At 39.5% G+C, this 19,699-nt stretch overlaps 1 protein-coding gene across 1 annotated transcript in view; it reads right to left on the bottom strand.

The window, feature by feature from the left end:
• The window catches only part of LDLRAD4 (low density lipoprotein receptor class A domain containing 4), a 232,332-nt gene that overhangs the window by 126,546 nt on the left and 86,087 nt on the right, over positions 1-19,699 (bottom strand). Inside the window, exon 3 of the mRNA XM_008630077.2 lies at positions 12,555-12,695. Coding sequence (XP_008628299.1) covers positions 12,555-12,695 — 141 coding nt within the window. The remainder of the gene's footprint in view (positions 1-12,554; positions 12,696-19,699) is intronic.

Genomic DNA, 19,699 nt, shown 5'->3' with positions numbered 1-19,699 from the left:
CAAGTGTGAAAACCAGATGCAGGACTGCACTCAAGCAATCTCACAAACACCAACGTTATTCAACATTCCAAGCACTAATTAGCAGGTGGATGGTATCTGAGTAATAGCTGGCTGGTGCATATATGACCACACATCTGTTTCCCACCTCTCTGCCTCACTCTGCATGTTCACAGCCTATACACATTTCTCTCTGAAAGTCCTAATTAATGGAAAGCTCGTGTTGCAATAGGCAAAGAAACTGTTATCACCTCCTGCAAGAAGAGAAGATGTACAAGTGCTGTCCACTACTGTTGGGTATTTACATATGAAGTTCAGTACATCATGTTTAAGGAGTAGACATTTCCGAAGGTCTGGTTGACTGGTTAACTACATGAGTTGAATCGACAGAAGGGCTGCAGAAAACTTCAAAGAATCAAACACCAATCCATATTGCAACACATTTAATTCTAATCTTTGCTTGCTTAAACTGGCTTCCTTTGCAATTCCCTAGCAAACTCTTCCCGTCAGCATGCTCTCCTGTGCTGGAGATGTGCTCAACACCCCTCCCAGGGCTACAGCATAGTATGCAATAGGTAATCCAGCACGGGCTGGCAGAGATACCGCAGTTTTCACTTGTTGAGCAACTCAGTGTACCAGCCTCACTAGTTAACCACCTTCTATGAAAGACATATACAAGACAGTCCAGATTTCTGCCATATAAGATATGACAGAGGGTTGTTGCATGCAATATCAGTAATTACTTAAGCCAGGGAAACTGCACATAAGGACTTTGATCACAGCTACCATGAGCTGTATTACAAGCCACTTACTATGGGCTTCAGTTTCACGCCACACTTAGGAACCCATGTGCAGTCTTCCTGGATAAGGATGTTCAGTTCTCCAGAAGAATGAGAAAATGTCCTCCCAAGCTCTCAACATGATCTTGTAGCTAGAAATTAACGGAATGCCTGAAACTTCAGCCTTATACATTTTTTAACTACTACCCTCTGGACAGATTACACACAAGTGGACTCAGTGTTGAGAGGCTTCCTTTCTTCGAGTATTGCTAAATCCTGGCCTCAAAAGCATTGCATGGTAATGAGGTACACAACCTAAAGACAGAAAGGGTGAAAAAATTTCTTTTGTATCAGCTTTGGACTGTATGGAGTGATCTTCTAATCTTACCACACAACCTAAGTGCCTGAGCCACCTCTGTTCCACACCCATAGCTCTGTGTACCTTTTTATTTCCCCATCCTTTACCTAGACTCAAAAGCAAACGATTCCAAACTTTTTGGGCTCTATACATATCCAGGTCTGTTCACAGCTTCTCTCATTTTTCCTATGTTTTCTACACACACAGTATGTTTCTCTGCTGCAGCAACACAGCATTCTAAATAAAGGTTACATGTTGATTTATGTAGCAGCATCATAACATTTCACATCCTATTTTTATTGACTCAAAATACTTTATCTGACCACAACTTAATTCTCTAAAGAGGTCTTCATTCAGTCTTTCATAGTGATGCTTTTTAGTGGTCCTTTTCCTTAAGGATTAGGATTAATTAGGACCTAATAAAATGTATTAATACTTTGCCCTCCAGTATGAATTACTTGCATTAATCAAGATTGAATTTCATCCATCATTCTGTTGACTGCTGACCTCATTTGATTAAATCCTTCCAAAGTTCTTTTCCAAACTTCACTAGCACACCACCAGACATCATTACATTGCATTACATTCACCATGTTTTAGGATACTCTGCTTCAATTGTGAAATTACAGTTGACTGCTGAAACTCTCTCCTCTTGTCTCTACTCACACTTTAATGCAAATTATGTATCCACTTTTTATGTACCTACTTAGAAACTATCTAGCATATCAGTTTCCTTGTTGACATACAAGTGAAAAATCAAATATACTTGTATTAATATTGGATGGTACATGTATTAATGTGTACATTAATGTACAACACAAAGCACATACTTTCAGGTTTTTTTTAATTCTCTCTGCAAGTTTATAACTGCACTTTTTTCCAGAGCATAATACCCATTTCCTGAGATTATTACAGCTTAACATCCCTTTTCATGTTTTTCAGCCACATAAAAATTTCATCTTCTTTTATTATTTGCAAAGCAGAAGAACATCATTATCTCCATTTTTTAAATATGGAAATTAAGAAAGAAAACAAAGAATTATCTCATCAGGATTGCATAGGAAGTTGGTGGCAGAGACGTCAAGCAAACTTGGAACTGATGGCAAGACCTATTCACTAATTGACAAATCTTCCGTTCCTCACATAATTTCAGTCCTTCCTTTAGCTTTGTAACATCAGTGAAATTTATTTTCTTTGCACATTATTGAAGATGTTTGTCAAAAGGGGACATGGCTTGAAACCTGTGTTCTATAGCGCAGCAAATTTATTTGCTGGAGGAGCACCACCAGCCCCAAATACTCAGGGCCAAGTTGACTGATCACCTACATTGTAACAGCCTATCAAAAGTGACAGGTATTCACAGTGAGAGCTGCAGCTTATTACAAACAAAAGCCACATGCACTTTTCCTGCTGCTAATTAAAACAAACAACCCAGTACCTTTGTTAGGGAGAGTCAAAAAAAAAGGAGAGGTTTGCAACGTAAATGATCACCATCAGTGTCTAGCAAATCTCTGACAGGTACAAAAGGTAATTTCTTCAGGAATATCCAAATCTGCTGGAAGTAAGTCAAGATCATTTCCTATTGAAAGAGCTGAAAGGTTCCACGAGATAGCAGTATCATTCTCGGCATTAGCTGCAAAGCACTGAACACAAAGGAAGAGCATGACCATGTGAAATGCCATGAGGTTGGTGGTTAGGCTGAGGCACTGGAGTGGAATACAGGCCATTGTGACTGTTCTCCAGGAGACTATTGACTCTTCTCTGGAAAAGACAGGGATTTGAGCTTTATGTCAGACCATGGCTCTACAGATTCTTAAAGCAAATGGTTTATTTGCTGGCCAGATGAGCTCCATTTTGAAACCAACAACAATAAAACTATCTGAAATTTAGTAGGAGATGTGAAGCGTGAACTATCCAAGAACGGGAACACCAATCCCCATCACCAAACAGAGCGGTACACCGATTCTTACAGAACCCCTATTTGAATAAAGATAGCCCTAGCCCAACCAGCCTTAGTCATACCAATCTGTTTATACATTTGTTATCTTAGACCACAGAAAAGAACATTCTAACTCTTAGTAAAATATCAAAGAAAGGAAGATTGTTTTGGAGGACTGTGCTGCCAAGAACACAATAACATCACCATCAGCCCCCCCACGTTTGTTATTGCATTCAGCACAAGTGCTGGATGAACATCTGCACTGTAAAAATTAAGCCCATTAGCTCCTTCAGCTTGTTAGCATATTTTAATACTGTGATCACAGCTTTCTTTTTCTATCAAGGTGCTACTAGGTGTCAGACTCAGTATTCACGTAGTGCGTCACTATTATCTCTACCCCCCCAGATCCTTCATGTGTCTTGCTTTCATGAAACTACCACAGTGGTGCTGAACAGAAGGAATGAAGGAGAAAACTGAGAAGGAAGGAAGAAGCTATCAGTGTAGCAACACTGCTGGAAAGATAAGTAGACCTGTGATCTTATCATGTATGGTTGGACAATGCTGTGTTCGATACATCTCTAGCCCCTTGGACTGTATCGTTAAGTTAGAAAAGTCATCTAACACACAAAACGCAATTGATTTAACAACTCACTGTCCTGATCTGTTTTCTGTTAGCTCCTAACAGTAACTCAGTATGAAAACTTGGTTCCACTGTCTCATTTATGTCTAAGTAGAATGTGAAATACTGGTTTAGTCTTGATTTTAAGCCTTAACCTGTAATTAAAACAACAGTTGTTTTTAAACAAAGATAGAAATACCAATTTGTATTTTCATAGAAGCTGAGTATAGATATTTCTATATTGCTGGTATTTTACTTAACTCTAACCAGTCTGTATTCACTCCTTAGGTTTGCATACAACATGCATGTATGTAAAACAAAAATAAGCACAAGTCTGCTCTAAGATACACACGTACTCCCACGGTATCTGATGCCTGTGTGCTAACACAGTCACAGGTGACAACTGTGTTTTCTACGTGCAGTAAGCTTTGTGAGTGCATTTGTTTTCTTAAACAGCCAAGACAAATTTGGTTCACCATTAAATATAAAGCTGTCACACAGTCCACAAATCCTGACTAAAAAACCCACAACATCACTCAGAAAAAAACAGCAGACTTGGAGAAATTAAAAATCCCTGTTCCTCACAAAGTAAGTGAAAAGACCCAGGCAAATAGTCTTTCCAGCTGACACGAATTCAGCACCTTCTAGCTCGTGTCCTACATTCAGAATGCCTCAACATGAAAAGTATGTGCTGCATATAGAAGAGCCAACGGTGCCCACACATCTACTGGTTAGTGAAGGGCTGGTGGATCTTCGCTCATTCTCACACTTCTGAAATGAGGCGTTTTCTCTTTAACCCAATTCCTGCCCTTTCTAAATGCTAAATTCTCTCCAGAGGACATAAACCCCATGCTCTCTGTGCAAAGCAGTGCAGCATTCCTCCAAGGAATCAGGTTTACTGGGAAAAGCAGAACTATTTATCTAATTTGCTTTTACCCTTTCACTCAGCATCTGCAGCTGACTAGTGCTAGATTTGATACTGAGCTAGCTGGGCCTTTGATCTGACCCAGGAGAGCTGTTCTTATGTAGTAATTTAACTAGCTGACATTATTCCAACAAAGCCCCATGACTTAAGCCAAACTGGACTTGGTTATCAAAATGGTATATTAGTACCAGCCTGGGTTCAGTACAAAAGAACCCAAGCCCATGGATGGTTCCGAGAGACCCATTCTGATGCTTCACCCTTCTGTTTCAATTTGCTATTACAAAAAGTGACAGATAATGAGATTTTCAGAATTAGGGAAAAAGGGGAAAGTAACTGCTAGTTCTTAATTCCCAAACTCTTATGTATTCAGGGAAATGTCTATTAGCATATACTTTAGAGAGGCAGGGACTAAGGCAAAGAAACCTTAAGCCAGTCAATGATAAGCCACCACTGAACAGAGCCACTTGTACGTCCCTCTGCTTTTGCACAGGCACGAGAGTTTGCACAGTTGAGCTGAGAACAGAATCAAGGACATGACACCGACCAAAACAAAGTGGACGTTTCCAAGAGTTCATCAGAACTAGACCAGTCTCCACCCCAGCTCCTATGTGCCTGCACAAACACTTGCACAGGAGCAAGTGAGGGAGCAACCACAACAGGCAACAGTGGCTTGAGCCAGTCTCAAGCACTCGCAAAACTGTGAAGAGCATAAGGGTTTCTCAGGCTTTCCAGTCTGAGAAAAATAGCTACACACTAATGACCAAAGCAACGTGCTTTGGTTAAACACTACATGATATGGAAAAACATCATTTCACTCACAATACAGACAACTATAGAGATCACCGAGAAGCATGGATTTCTTTGAGCATGAGCATGATGCTGTATGTTAATCTACACAGAAACTTCAGATAGAAAAATTCCAGTGTGCATGTCTTCATACCAGAACTTACAAGCAAACTCACAATTCCCCTTCAGTTGTTATTTTAAAGCAGAAGTAGAAGATGAGCCTGCTTAAGAAAAATTAAGGTGGTTCATTTCATCAGGGAGATGAAGTGGTTTTGGAAATAAATGGTCAGAAACACATCTGCAGAATGAAAAGCAATCACACATCACAGTCTGCAGCATTCTTAGAGAAGGAAGGTGATCTAGTCTGATTTTATGTCCCTTTCTTGTGAGGATTTTTTAAAACATTTTTTATTAAACCCTCACAAAACATTTTAAACTATAAGAAAATATAAATTATCTTCATACTGCCTAAGCACCTGAACAGCTTCCAGTGCTGTACAGAAGAAATAGTTCCCAATGGCTCCTCCAGGCTTACAGCAGCCAAGTGCAAACAGTACAATGCAGTGCTCCTCCTAATGAGTATTTACCAGCAATAACCAACATGAATTGAATGAATGATGGTGAAAGTTGTGGCTGTAAAATTCACACAGCAGGATTTCAGAACTGCACCTAAAACTTACAGAGATTTAGCTATGCTGTGTCCTAGTGCACAGTACAGTGTGACCCCTGCAAATGAAAATGTAGTGAGGAAGGGCAGCACTGGACAATATTTACTAATGTGGGCTGAAAAGAAAAGTAGCAAAAGTTGCTCAGTTACATTCTATATGATTTCTGATGTCATGTTCAAGCACCTGTTAGGTGTGTGTGAAATAAGGTCTGAAAACAATTGTCTCACAGTTTATTCTCTTCCTCTGTCCAAGGGGAGGATCTTGCCTGTGGTATGAGACTGCACCGTGGTTTTCATACTTGAGTTTTACGCCTGTATTGATGAAATGTTTATGCTACTGTGCACTTCTGGTAGAGAAACGGTGTGTACAAAGGGTGCCCTCAGAGTCTGTGGGAGGTCATTTCCCTGCCTCACATTGGTCCAGGAAGAGCTCTGGTGTCTTGAGGGGGCCAAGTATAGCTGTAAGATACAAAGTCCCATTGTGCCTGGTAGTACTGCTCTGAGATTTCCAACCTGAAGATTAATCACTTTCTAAGATACATAAAAATCAGTCTTTGAATGAAGATTTTATTACACAGCACACTTGGAGCACTTCAAATTCCCTTCTGCATCTGTAAGAAATCAGTAGCCAAAAAAGGGAACAGGAGCAAGCGCACGGATTACCCAACATAATCATAGTGAGCAGTAACGTTTAGTATTGGATGAAGTTTCCTGGAAGTTAGCAGGAATTGAAGGAAGGATGAATGAAAAGTGTATGAAGAGCAAACACAAACAGATGTAAGGAACATTTTTTCTAGATCTTGATTACATGTGATACAACTGACTTACATACTTTGAGAATTCATAAAATAGCATGTCAGAGCTACTGAGATTCCCACATTTTCATCTGCACAGTATTGTGAGTTTTTCTTTCTTTTCTCATTAACCGTAAATATATGATTAATGTTCAGCTGGAGACTTTGTGAAATGGAAATTCCTTACCAGGAGCCAAGTTCAGCCCTGTTTGTAAGCAGATGCAAATACCTAATTTTGTACCAGCACATTTCATGGTTGTTATTGGCCACATACATGTGTCTGGCTTGTCCATGTCACTCATAGCGTAAGGCTCCAGAGGAAGAATAGGTAAACTCTAGCATTACTGAATTCCATTGCAGTGTTGTTAGAGCATTCATGGGACCAGGATTCCATTTCATTTATTAAAAGCCAGGGAATAAAGTATTTTTTTAAATATGTACAAAATTTTAAGAAAAAAATATACAAAAGTCACTTTAATGTTTTGTTTCTTTTTCAAATTTTCAAGATCATGTTAATTGCTAACATTCCATAATGTGCTTTAAAAAAATGCAAAGACTAAATTATTTCAAAACAAAGCACAGAACCTGATTATAGCACTTCAAGAAATGACTCCACTGTAGGGTGAAAGCCAACTGGATTTTCTAAATAAAAACAGCTATCTAGTATTTAGTTACATATACACAGAACTAAAATCCAGTGTGCTATGGTTTATTCTGTAATCTGAACCCCAGAGAACTTCCTGCGTTTTAAATAAGTTAGCATATGTATCAAATCGAGTTTTTGTTAAAACTCCACTGGTCAAAAAATACTTATCGCTCCATCTACAGTAGAAACTTCCTTATCATTAATTGTGCTTAGTGACAGAGAAGGGACAAGTAACAGCATGAGAGATCACTAAATAGCACAAGATCTGCCCTAGGCTATAGGTCTCACCTGGTTACCACAGCTTCTCCTTTCCAAAGGCAGCCTCATGTGACCTCAACAGCCGGGGACAATAGGGAGCCCCGGGTAGGGAAACAGGTGAATCCTTCTGAACAAGTGGCCAAATAAAGAAAACATAAGCCAGTAAGTAAGTATTTTCCAGCATATACTGTGACTAAAGCAACTGATAAATACAGGTGACTGCGTAGTTTTTTAAAGCGTGTGCTTTATGGCCAGATGATGACTCTCCCAATCCACCCCCTCCCGCGATCTATACTCCCAGCTAAATCACCCCAGAGTCCCTGGGCAGATGCAGCTGAAATCAATACTGTCGTTACAACATCCCTCTCCTTTCCCCCCTCAAAGCCCCATAATAGCCAAGTTTCAGCTAAGCTCGGTATTGACCGGCTCCCAGCACCGCCGGGCAGGATCAGCCCGGATCGCTATCTGGTGAGAGGGGAGCACGTCCTGACTTTCCCCAGTCACTTAAGCCGGCGTCTCACTGCTTGTCCTTAGAGACCACAGCTCCACTCAGGCAGAGAGCGTCTAGACAGTATTCATGATCCATCTGTCTGGCACAGCCAGGCTGATGACAAACTCTATTAGAGCCGAAACAATTTTTTTTTTTTCTGCTCTTCCCTCCTCCCATCTCCCTTTTCCTCCGAGAAGCAGTAATCTGACACTGAAAATTACTATCATTGTTGCAATGCTCAAAATAGCAGTGCCAGACTTTCATTAACATCAACGCTAGACTGCTAAATATTTAAAGAAATGGATAAATTTCACCTGAAGTGGGACAGCCCGGCACACATGAAAGCAGAAGCACAATCAAAATGTAAATCTAAGCGGTTGTTTTTATCTGCACAAATTCGGTGTCACAGTCAGAGGGGGATGCCAAAGGTCTCTTTAAACAAAATATTTTCCTTTGATTGAGCTTTTTGTTTTTAAAACAGAATCATTCTCCAACCCCCTGCAGATCCCTACAAAGCTCAGAGCTGACAGCAGTAGGTGGGGGTGGTGAAAGGGAGAGCTATATATTTGATTTGTTTGGGTTTTTTTACCTTGCAGAGGAAAATGAACTCCTACAGCAAACTCTTCTATGCCAAAACAGCCATGACACATCACCTCCATCAATGCTGACAGCTTGAAATTTGATGTAGACATAATTTGCACATGACAAGAAGGATTTGTTCTCACTTATTTTATTCTTCTGCAAATTCTCAAGCATGTCAATATTTGTGTTTGAAATGCCCACAAACACATACATATCACAGAAAAGTCAACTACCTGTAATGTTTTCCACCAAACAATTAAAAAACCTAAAATCTCCACCACTGCAACCCTTCTCAGTAAGACATAACTTGGACGCTGCAGTCTGCAGACAACAGACTACACTTCCCATTTCAAAATCTAATTTACTTTTAGCAGGACAAGGCAGGCTGATCGTTTGTTGTGAAACAAAGGGAAATGCTCAAACAAATGAACTGTGTCCTTCTAGAGGCAGGCACATTGTTCTTTGGAGTCCAAATTCTCCAGGTCACATGAAGTGGCAAGCTGCTACCAAGGCCAAGTCTGCAATGTTTAAAATCCTACTCTTTGCTTTATTTTTCTTATCACAGCTTTGTGCTGCTAAATACACCTGTGACCTCCAAGTAGTCTTAAAAGAACAGTCATCTCCATTATCTCAATCAATAAGTCTTTACAGCTGATGAAAACAAAAACAAGTAGCCCTACTGAAAGCTGACGTGGGCTATGCAAAAGGCAACCTGCAGGGAGAGATGCAGTAGCACTGGGGTGTCCTCACCGAGGAGGGGAGGTGTGCTTCAACATGCATCATCAAATCTGCATCCCAGTGTAAACCAAGCAAACTGTTACTTTAACATGTTCAACTTCAATGCCTTAGCATGTATTTTGACCAAGTTGCTGGACTGCAGCTTGTGTCATCTAAAATCAGACTCTAACACACCTTGGATTTTCCCAGCTGCCCTCCTATTTCTCTGTGCTACACAGAGTGAATTGCCCACGCAGCAGCATAAGGCAGACCTACCTATAAGTCAGCAAAGGAAAATTAATATAACCAAAGGGCTGCAGAGATACACATTTTGTTTTCCTTCACACACGTGGGACACTGAGTTCAGTAGCAACATTTTTACAAGGACATGTAATGATAGCGCAAGGGGGAATGGCCTGAAAGGGAATAGGTTTAGATCAGGTAGTAGGAAGAAATCTTTTACTGTGAGAGTGGTAAGACACTGGAAAAGGTTGCCGTGAGCAACTGTGGGTGCCTCATCCATAGGAGCGTTCAAGGCCAGGTTGGATGGGGCTTTAAAGCAACCTGTTCCAGTGGAAGGTGTCCCTGCCCACAGCAGGGGGATTGGAACTAGATGATCTTCAGGGTCCCTTCCAACCCCAACCATTCTATGATTTAAAAGACTGAATTAACAATTAGCACACTGGAGCCATATAAGAATGGCAAGGAGAGAGGAACACCAGATCTGGGAGATGTGAACTCCACCAACATAGGAATATCTGTGTTAAGGAAGGATCTCTTATAATCACGAGATCCAGGGAGCAGGTCACCCACAAAAAAAAATCTTTCTATGCCATTGCCCATGGAACTTAACTACACTGAATGAGAAGCTCCAACAAGACATTCTGAATTTGGCTGCTGGCAAGAACACAAATGAGAAATGCTTCAGCAGCTGGGGAATATGGGCTACCACTATTATGGCACATACTGCTTAAATAAACTAAGGTAGAACTTGCGTATGAAAATTTATTTATTTAGACATTGTTTGGGGGCAGTCTGTATATAACTCTGAAATGAGATTAATATTTTTTCCATCACAGAAGGATAGAAGGTTTGAATACAGCATGAGAAAGGCATTCTTTAAACAAACAGCAGAGGGGAAGGCATACTGTTGTAGTGACAATGTGCTGTAGGTAAAGATAAGGACAGTCCCAGGGAGAAACAGGACACCATGCTTGAATGTAGACCAGCACAAACTAATAAGTGGCTCCTTTCAACACTTTCCTTCCCATTCATCAACTGCACACAAACAAGAAGTTACAAGAACAGAGCTGATATGCAACGCTGACCAGAAAGAAATACCTGGTTTAAGATTCCTCAAGTGATTTTTTTATTTTAATAGGCATTTTCTTCTTATTGAGCTGTATTACTGTCTTGTTACTAATTAGAGGGCAATGAATGTATGTACTTCTGTGTTGAAAGGCAGCTTGCTCAGCTGGGACATTTCAAGAGCATACACTCTGGTGTACTCTGGTAGGGATCCCTATTAAAATCATTGAGCAAAAGCAAGCACACATTTCTTAATTCAATGTGTCATCCCTCTAAGGCCTGGGGACCTCACTTCAGCAAGTACTCTAAAAACATTTTTTCAAAGCTGGAATAAGCCAACACAACTAACTGACATGTCCATAACAGTGTTGTTTCCTATTACCAACTGGCACTGATTTCCACCATGTAGTAGTCTGTTTAATGGACAGAACATGATAAATACAATTTAAATACAGTTTATGGTTGTATTACTTTTCTGTCTGTCTCTGATATTTTTTTTCTAAAGCCAAGGTTATGGGCAAACATGTGACCTTTTGGTTTGGACACATCACCAAAGCCTATGTCTTGTCCTCGGACTCGGGAGAGAGTTCCACTCAAAACCAAACAAATTTAAAAAAAAAAAAAAAAAAAATAGCCTAAAAGAACATATAGGTCATTATTATTTCAAAGCCACTGAAATCACTGCAGAGGTACCAAAGTAATACAAAGCACAAGATTTAAACGATTTAGAGTATAGCACTTAGGAACATGTTCACTTAGAGGTTAGAGGGTAGAAGAGGACAGGTGTATAACCAACACCTGACTTCATCCTCTGTCCTGCTTATAGCCCCATTCATTAATCACAAAAATTACAGTTACATGCTGCTCATAATTGCTATTACTAATAAAATCATAACAAAACAGATAATCCTAAGACATAGTCACAATCAGAAGTTAAATAGGATACTGAGGGATGTCAGTATGGGCAGAACCAAACCATTTGGAAAGCAGAAGTAACATAACATGACTTCTATTGTACCTGTATCTCAGCAACCTTATCGGAAATTTTATCCCCCATCCAGAAAGCTGAATTGTGATTTAAAAATAAATTATTGCAGAACAAACAAAAGCAAAAGCAGAGTTTGATATCAGTGTACATCACTGAGGGCAAAGCACTAAGAAAGCAATTCTAGTGATAAACTCTGGCACTATGTGTGCAATGTTTATGTACCAAAGAATAGCAACTAAAGCTACTTTAAATACATACCTACGAAGGTCAGTAACCTACCAAATGATGCTGATCTCAGCACCAATAAACCTAATAGGAATGATGAATAGAAAGATTATAATTTTCTTGATAGTCTTATTAGCATATAAAGACTCTTACACAGAGCATAGAATATTTTGTAGAATCTAGGAAAACAAATATTTAATTACACTTTCTCAGAGGCCCCATATGATCCATATGATTATAACCTCAATGTCTGTAGGACAAACTCCCTTTGAATAACTACAAATGTTCATGTTTAGAATCCTGGGGAAAATGTGTCACACATCCCTTCTAGTTTAGAGAAAAGTAGTATTTACTTCCTCTGTCTCATACTCCCTTGATCTCATACTGCAGACCAAGTTTCCAAAAAGACTGATTTCTGAGGTAAACAGACATATCTGACATACGTACATGGATGCACACAAGGAGCCAATACTCACAGCTAAAGATGCCTGGAGGTGGATGCTCTGTTACAAGCAGGCAGTTCTCTTCATCACTGTTATCCCCACAGTCATTCTGTTGGTTACAAATCAGTGAACCAAGATACAAGCATTTACCACTGGCGCAGGTGAATTTGCACTCTGAAAGGCAAAAAAGAAACCAAATCAAAAATTTGTGAGAAAATTGATGCCTACCCTTCTTCAGGGCTAAAATGACAATATATTTCAAGTAGATGCTGTAATGGTGGATGGCTCTTTGGCATTTCAACACCAAAACAAACAATATTGTACTTACAGCATTGCGCATATAAATATATATGTGACACGTTCCTGATCACCAGAATGAAACCACTAGAAAACCAGATTTGCCATCTGGGAAAATTCACCTTTTTTAATAATAAGCAGTATTTTTTGCAGTTCATGTTGATTATAGCTCACTTCGGACAAAGACCATGTTCTCATACATGTTTGTGTGGCACCTTGCATATTTGGGGCAAGACAGCACTATTAATAAAAATAATAATTGTCCCACATTAAAAAAAGTCTTGCATCAGCTGTAAGGCAACAGAATAGTTTGTAACCAGGAACAATCCTGTCCAGACACAGACAATTATTCCTTAACTACCTTCCCAAAGCCAATTTGTCAGTCTCCCACCTAATAACAATCAGGCAGTTGGTGTCTGCACATCAAAATCCCACATGCTAGTGTTCTCTAAAAGTTAATAAACTTCTAAAACTCCTATAAGGTGTCTGAATGCTAAATGCAGGCATGCTGTAGTTTTTACATTTTGTTTTTACCAAAAAAAAAGAGAACAGTTTCCCCTAAATATGATTCTGTCATGAGAACAATGCCTATGAGACCAAGTATACTTTATAGCAAGTACTGGAGATGTAATTATGGAATGTTCACAAAAATATACACACAATTATAAAAAGCTTTCTCACTAGGCTTGTTACAAAGTTAAATACACTACACATATAGAACAGAGAACACATTATATCTAGACAAATTAAAATTTAATGATTACACTACCAGCATGTTGACAAATTCTGGTGATTGTCATTCACAAGCAGAGGCAAACCAGACGGAATTAGAAACACTCACAAGTAGTTTATTAAAGGAGTGCCATTTCCCTGAACCCTGGGCTTCCCTAAGGCTGCAGTATGGGTTAGCTGATTCTGCTTCTGAGAGATGATTTCTGATCCTTCCCAGCAAAGAGACAGAATTTGTTCATCTTCAACAGTATCAGCAAAAGACTTTGCTTTAATCTCAACTTACTCTGAACTGAGACAACAGGACCTCCAATTCTAAAAAGTCCCTAAATCAGTTACCGAGGTGGGACTCTTACTCTCGTGTGTTTGTTGTGTAAAGCAAGAGTGGTAATAGCAAAGGAGAGGAAAAAGAAATTGAGAAAGGGAGCAAATTAATTTTCATTTTTCATTTGCTTTATAGATAAAGCAATTTGCAGACTTCACTCCAAACACTTTCCAAGAGTACTAATGATATTTTGGTACATGTACCAGCAAGAACCTGCTGCAACAAAAATTTGTATGCATCAATATGTGTAACATATAAAATGTTACTTAGGAATATAGACAGAAGGCATGATATGCAAGGAGAACAAGCATTTCCTGTGGGGGAAAAAATGGGATCTATTTCACTTGGTGAAAGTGCACTTATAAAATTAGTATTTGCCTAAATGAGGTCCTGAAGTTTAGGCTTTTTCAGTCCAACCCTGCAGTCCCTGACCTATTAAAATTGTAGAATAAAATACTGTACAAACAAATTATTCTGTTTGTTACCCTGTCCTTCTCTGCTACAACAAAGAACTGAAGAGGCATTGAAGGGCTTAGATTTTTTTTTTGAGTATAGACTATTAAAAAAATCATAACCAAATGAAGTAAGCCTTTGAAACCCCTGGAATTGAAAAGGTCATTAACAATTACTTTTGGAAAGGAGGCTCAGTATTAGCAATCTGATAATTACAGTGCTTTAGGACTCTCTCCGCAATTTCATGAAGAAATTGGAACAAGAAATGAACAAAGCTGTCTTAGAAGTTGCCTTGACAGGACTCAAACTTTCCAGATATCTTAAATGAAGACTATAACACAGCATTAAATTAGAGTGGTAAAGAACATAATGCTTCTATATTAGAAAGAATCAATCACCATATTGCTTCCAGTTAGAATATGTGGCATGCTACATTGGCTAACCATTTACTGCTCTCCTGTGCCTTTGTGTTGAGTCCTAATGTAATGCTTTCCATGCTTCCCTCATGGCTGATATGAAATGCTCAAGCAAGATGTCAAGTCAAAAGCAGTTAAAGGTAAGAACCAGATTATTCCTAGACAAAGCATTACACTTTTTGTAGCTGTATTAAAGTTCTGGGGTTTAACTAACATTATCATAAGGTGACTAACCAGAAGAAAGAATTTTTGATTTAAGGTGTGGGGGTTTTTTGTCATAGGTAACAGACCACATTGAAATTTGGAATCAAAAAGAAGACTCAATCAACTTTTCTTGTAAAATACTATGGCTACTTCCTCATTCCCTCACACACATGAAAATTGCCATTGTGAAGGCACATTAAAAAAAAGTCATCAGCCCTCTTGTCCCCTTTTTGATGTGCCCACATTAACTGGAAGGTTGCTCAAAATACCACAGGAATTCTGTGTTGATTTGAAAATGGGACGTGTTGTCAAAAATCATGTTGCCTTCTGGTCTCCCACCAAATCTATTTGCCAAGGAAGCAGTCATCCTCTACTGGGCCTGGCTGGGATAGAGTTAAGTTCCTTCACAAGAGACTCTGTGGTGGCTCTTTGGATTTATGGTCCAAATAGCCAGTGCTGGACAGTGCTGTAGGACAGTGTTGATGTCACACCAATGTTTTGGCTAATGCTGAGCAGTGCCTGCATAGCACTGAGGCTTCTTCTTTTTCTCACACGTGCACGTGCAAAAGTAAGGTCTAAATCTAACAAAATGTAATATCAAATGGAGGATACAAAATTGCAAAACTTAGTCCGCATAATTCACATTCTGGTGAAGTCTCAGGGAAATACTTGAAGGAAAAATGGATTGTAGGAACAGAATAAATTAATTAAACAGATTATTTAATGAATGTACAGATACTTCTGAACATAGAATATACTTAGGATCTGGTATTTGCAACTTGTGAACAAAAATTCAGTACTTTAATTAGTTTGCTTAGTGAATGCATTTAAATGGTGTGTGCTTTTACTAAAACTAGCAAAGAACCCTTCCTTGTAAAGCAAGATGGATCAAAGTCAGGTTGACGGGGGTAGTAGAAAGCAAATATTAGAGTATTGTGAAACTGAAACAAACCTGCAGAAGTCTGTACCAAAATACAAGCAGTGACCTCAAAACACACTGGCCAGGGAATCCAGACCAGTCCAGACTAGATCAATAAGTCTAATGACACACCAGAGAGCCCTTTTCAGTACAAAGTCTTGTACTTGGCCTGTCTAGACAAGACAGGAGGAAAAGATCCTGTTCTGAAAACAAGCCAGCATGATCCTTCTTTCATGAATAATGTTCCAAAGCTAGACAGTTTCCCTTTCCATTTTCAAGTGGCAATTAGTGAAACATCAGTGGGTTGGTCAGCAAGGCTCTGACTAGAGCTAAACCTGAAGCAAGATGACAGCTACTGGAGGTTGAAAAATATCAACCCTTCTTATAATTATGTTTTACTATGTTCATAATTATGTCTGGAGCATAATTTTAAAAACTATCTTTATGATACAGTGGTTCTTCAACATAAAATTTTAATGAACATACTTCCAGGTAGAACTTGACTGTCTTGAAAAAAAAGGAATACTAAGAATACTGTTATGAACGTTTCCCATTTTTAGAAACTGAGTGCTAGTAGTACAAATAAGTATATTGCACACATGTTCAAGGTAGATGCTTCTATGCATAAAACTCTCTACAATTAATACCAATTAATATACAACTGCATTTCAAATAGTTTCAAATAGTTAATTGAAGGTTATGTTTCTGTTGCTACAGCAAAGTATGGATTTGCCTCATGATACAAAAAACCTACCCTGATCAGATTTTTTGCTGTTAAATGCAAGATCTGATGTATTGGGTAGGCTTATTTTATACTTTCTCTGCCTAGCCAACACAATAATTTTATCCTTGCATTCAACTTAATTCTTTTAGACTTCATTTACACCTGACTTCATCCATATGAACAGCATTCCCATTGTTTTGTCATCCCACTTACCGTAGGGCATTTTTAATTATAGCTAAGTGCTGTTTGTTCTTCTAATGTAAGCCCATCCACAGGCCAAGGAAAAAAAGCAACGAAGTGTCATATTGAAAAAATATGGTGGTTTAGGCCACTGTTATGATGCATGTCACAGCTACTTATTTAACAGGTCTGAGATGATTATCTGACCCAGGGGCAGAATTGTCTTCCATCCATTCAAATAAAAAATAAAAACCCATATACGCAGCCAGTGATTTCAAACTGTTGTGACTAGACTGCAGTAACACGGTCCAAATGCACAAAATGAAATCCTAAGTGATGTCTGGGACTTAACTGGAGCGGAAAGGCACTCTCCCAAAATCCAACAGACTGGCAGCTGCCCGGGCAGCTCAGCCAGCAGAGGGTGATCAAATACCCTACTGAAGTCATGCAAGTGGAAGGTAAGAATCTCTTTGCCTCCAGGTGGGCCGATCTAGACCTCCAGAATAAAGGCCTAATTTCTAATTTCTTATATAGAGATGCCATTTTAAGTACATCATCATACTTCTTCATACTCCTGCTCATATTGCAGCTCATAACAGCCTGAAAGAAAATGTGTTTAAAGGGCATCATCACCTGTTATAAGGATAATAACAGGCAGAAGCAGTAAATTGGGGAGGGTGGGAGGAACCACACTTCACTAGAGATTAAAGAAATATAAACCACAAATACCAGAGTCAGTACAATAAAACCCTGTTCAGCCTCTCATAAACATCTGTCTGTGTATTATTTTTAATATTGTAGATTGTAGCTTTATAATGGGAAGTAAATCATAAATAGGAGACATGCACACAAGGAGCATGTTTATTTGGGAAAAAGCTTGGTTAATAAGGAAGATGGCAGGCTGCCATGCGATCTAATAAACCTCCACTGGAGCAGGGAAGGGAGGGATAAATAGGTCTCTACAAAACAAAAAAGCACTTCACGAAAAGAATGCCAAGCCGAATATCAACAGAAATGAAAGCGGATCAGCTTATGCAGGGTAAGAAGCAGAGCTGTAAGCCACAGTCAGAGGCCTGTCCTCAGTGCCCACGGCCTCATGCGGGACCAAGAAGCGAGGCTGCTCTCGGAGCCACGCAACGTGGAGACAGAGACCTTCTCTGCCCAGGGGAGATTACAGCCTTAAAACCAGGCTGATTGAAAGAAGATTGCTACTGGTTCACAACCAGTCTCATTTGCTCTTACAGTGCCCCATGCTCGCTTGCTTATCCAGCAATTATCTTTTCATCTACTTCTTAAGGCAAAGCCTGTAGCTATGCCCTTTAACAAGTTACTATTTATGTCAGTAGCTAAAAGAAGCAAACACAATATTCTTGCACACAGGTAGCAAAATCCACTGCTCAGTTCACCAGTTTGGGGCATTAGGACATTTCACCAAGCTTCCCTTAATTAACAGCCTGAATGAAATTACCCCAGACATCATGGGGGCAACCGAAAGAGCTCCTTTATTTTGAGATTGGCCAGTGAGGTTAGTTTTTCCCTATGATCTTTCTTCACCATATATATTTCTCTGGTGTGAAAAGAAAGAGAAAAATCTCTTCCTCAGGGCCATTGGGGCATTAAAAAAAGAGTTTTCATCAACACTGGGAACTAAATTCAGGAGACTCACTATCACTGAGCCACCATCCTGCCCACACAGCAAGTCTCCTCAGCTTCACACTGGGGACCAGCAGCAACCCTGAGCATGTCTCCTCAGGTATGAGACAACAGCTCCCACCACAGCACTCATCACTAATGGACAAGCCTCTCCGAGGTGATCTCAAAGACTGTCAGGCTCACTCAAACTGCCAGTTTTGCCAGCACAGAGAAAGGCCAATAAAGGAAAACCTCTTCTATTGCCACCTTTATAAATGATTTGTTCTATTTATCACTTACCTTCCCATAAAACAGCAAGGCAGTATAAGTACGGGTTTCCATTTTCTGCTCTTCTACCCATTTGCTTTTCCTGGCCTGGCAATGCCCAAAGAGAACTGGAATGCCAGGACTTCTCAACAAAAGTCAAGAACTGTGTCTCCTTCTCCTCATTCACGTGAAGATCCTTCACACCCCCACTAAAGCACCCTGACACCTTCTCCAGCCACGAAGCTTCTGCAGAAACATCTTTCCAGCAGCGTGTGCCTGGTGCTCCCCAGCACATGGACTTGTGTCTGTGCCAACAACTCAACAAAGTCACAGTCTTGACACTGACCCGGGGATTCACTTGGTTCAGAGCCCACAGAGAGAAGGACACAGCACCATGGCAGACCCTCACTCCATCTTATGGGAAGAAACGATTTGTGAGGAGGGATGAGTTTCCAGGAGCCATTGGAAGGCCTTGTGTCTGCACTGACAAACCCCACAGGAGCCCCTCTGCTCCCATACATTTCTATACATACTAGCAAATTTTTCCAAGACAAGTATGGGGAAAGGGGGAAAGTGCACTGGTGACTCAACTAATAACACTCTCGTTTTCAGTAGAAAAATTACATAAGGAGACGATTAAAGATACGTTAAGCGCGTACCTTATAATTTTTGTCAAGCAAAATGTCATTATCATGGGCAAGTGCAGGTAAGAAGGGTATGTGCAAATGAGATCTTTTTAACATCTCATTCTCCTTAATCATAATTCAAAGAATTCTTGAATTATGGTAAATATTTTAAAATTATCTTAGTTGGTGTTCATCTTAAGAAATCTTTAATAATCACAAGCAGTGCCACTTACCAGGTTTGTAGAGTACTGCATATGTAGAGGAATATAAAATTTAAAAATCCAATTACTGTAGCAGTTCCTTGTTTTTTCTTTGGAATATTGTTTACTTAACAAACAGCTCAAGACAAGACCATTTTAGCAGGCAAAATCATAACCTTTGAATCCAGAGAAATACAAACTAAACC

The sequence above is a fragment of the Corvus brachyrhynchos genome, unplaced genomic scaffold, assembly GCF_000691975.1.
Source record: "Corvus brachyrhynchos isolate BGI_N302 unplaced genomic scaffold, ASM69197v1 scaffold331, whole genome shotgun sequence".
NCBI lineage: Eukaryota > Metazoa > Chordata > Aves > Passeriformes > Corvidae > Corvus > Corvus brachyrhynchos.
Note: the sequence above shows the minus strand (reverse complement) of the source record. Positions and strands in the feature narration are given on the sequence as shown.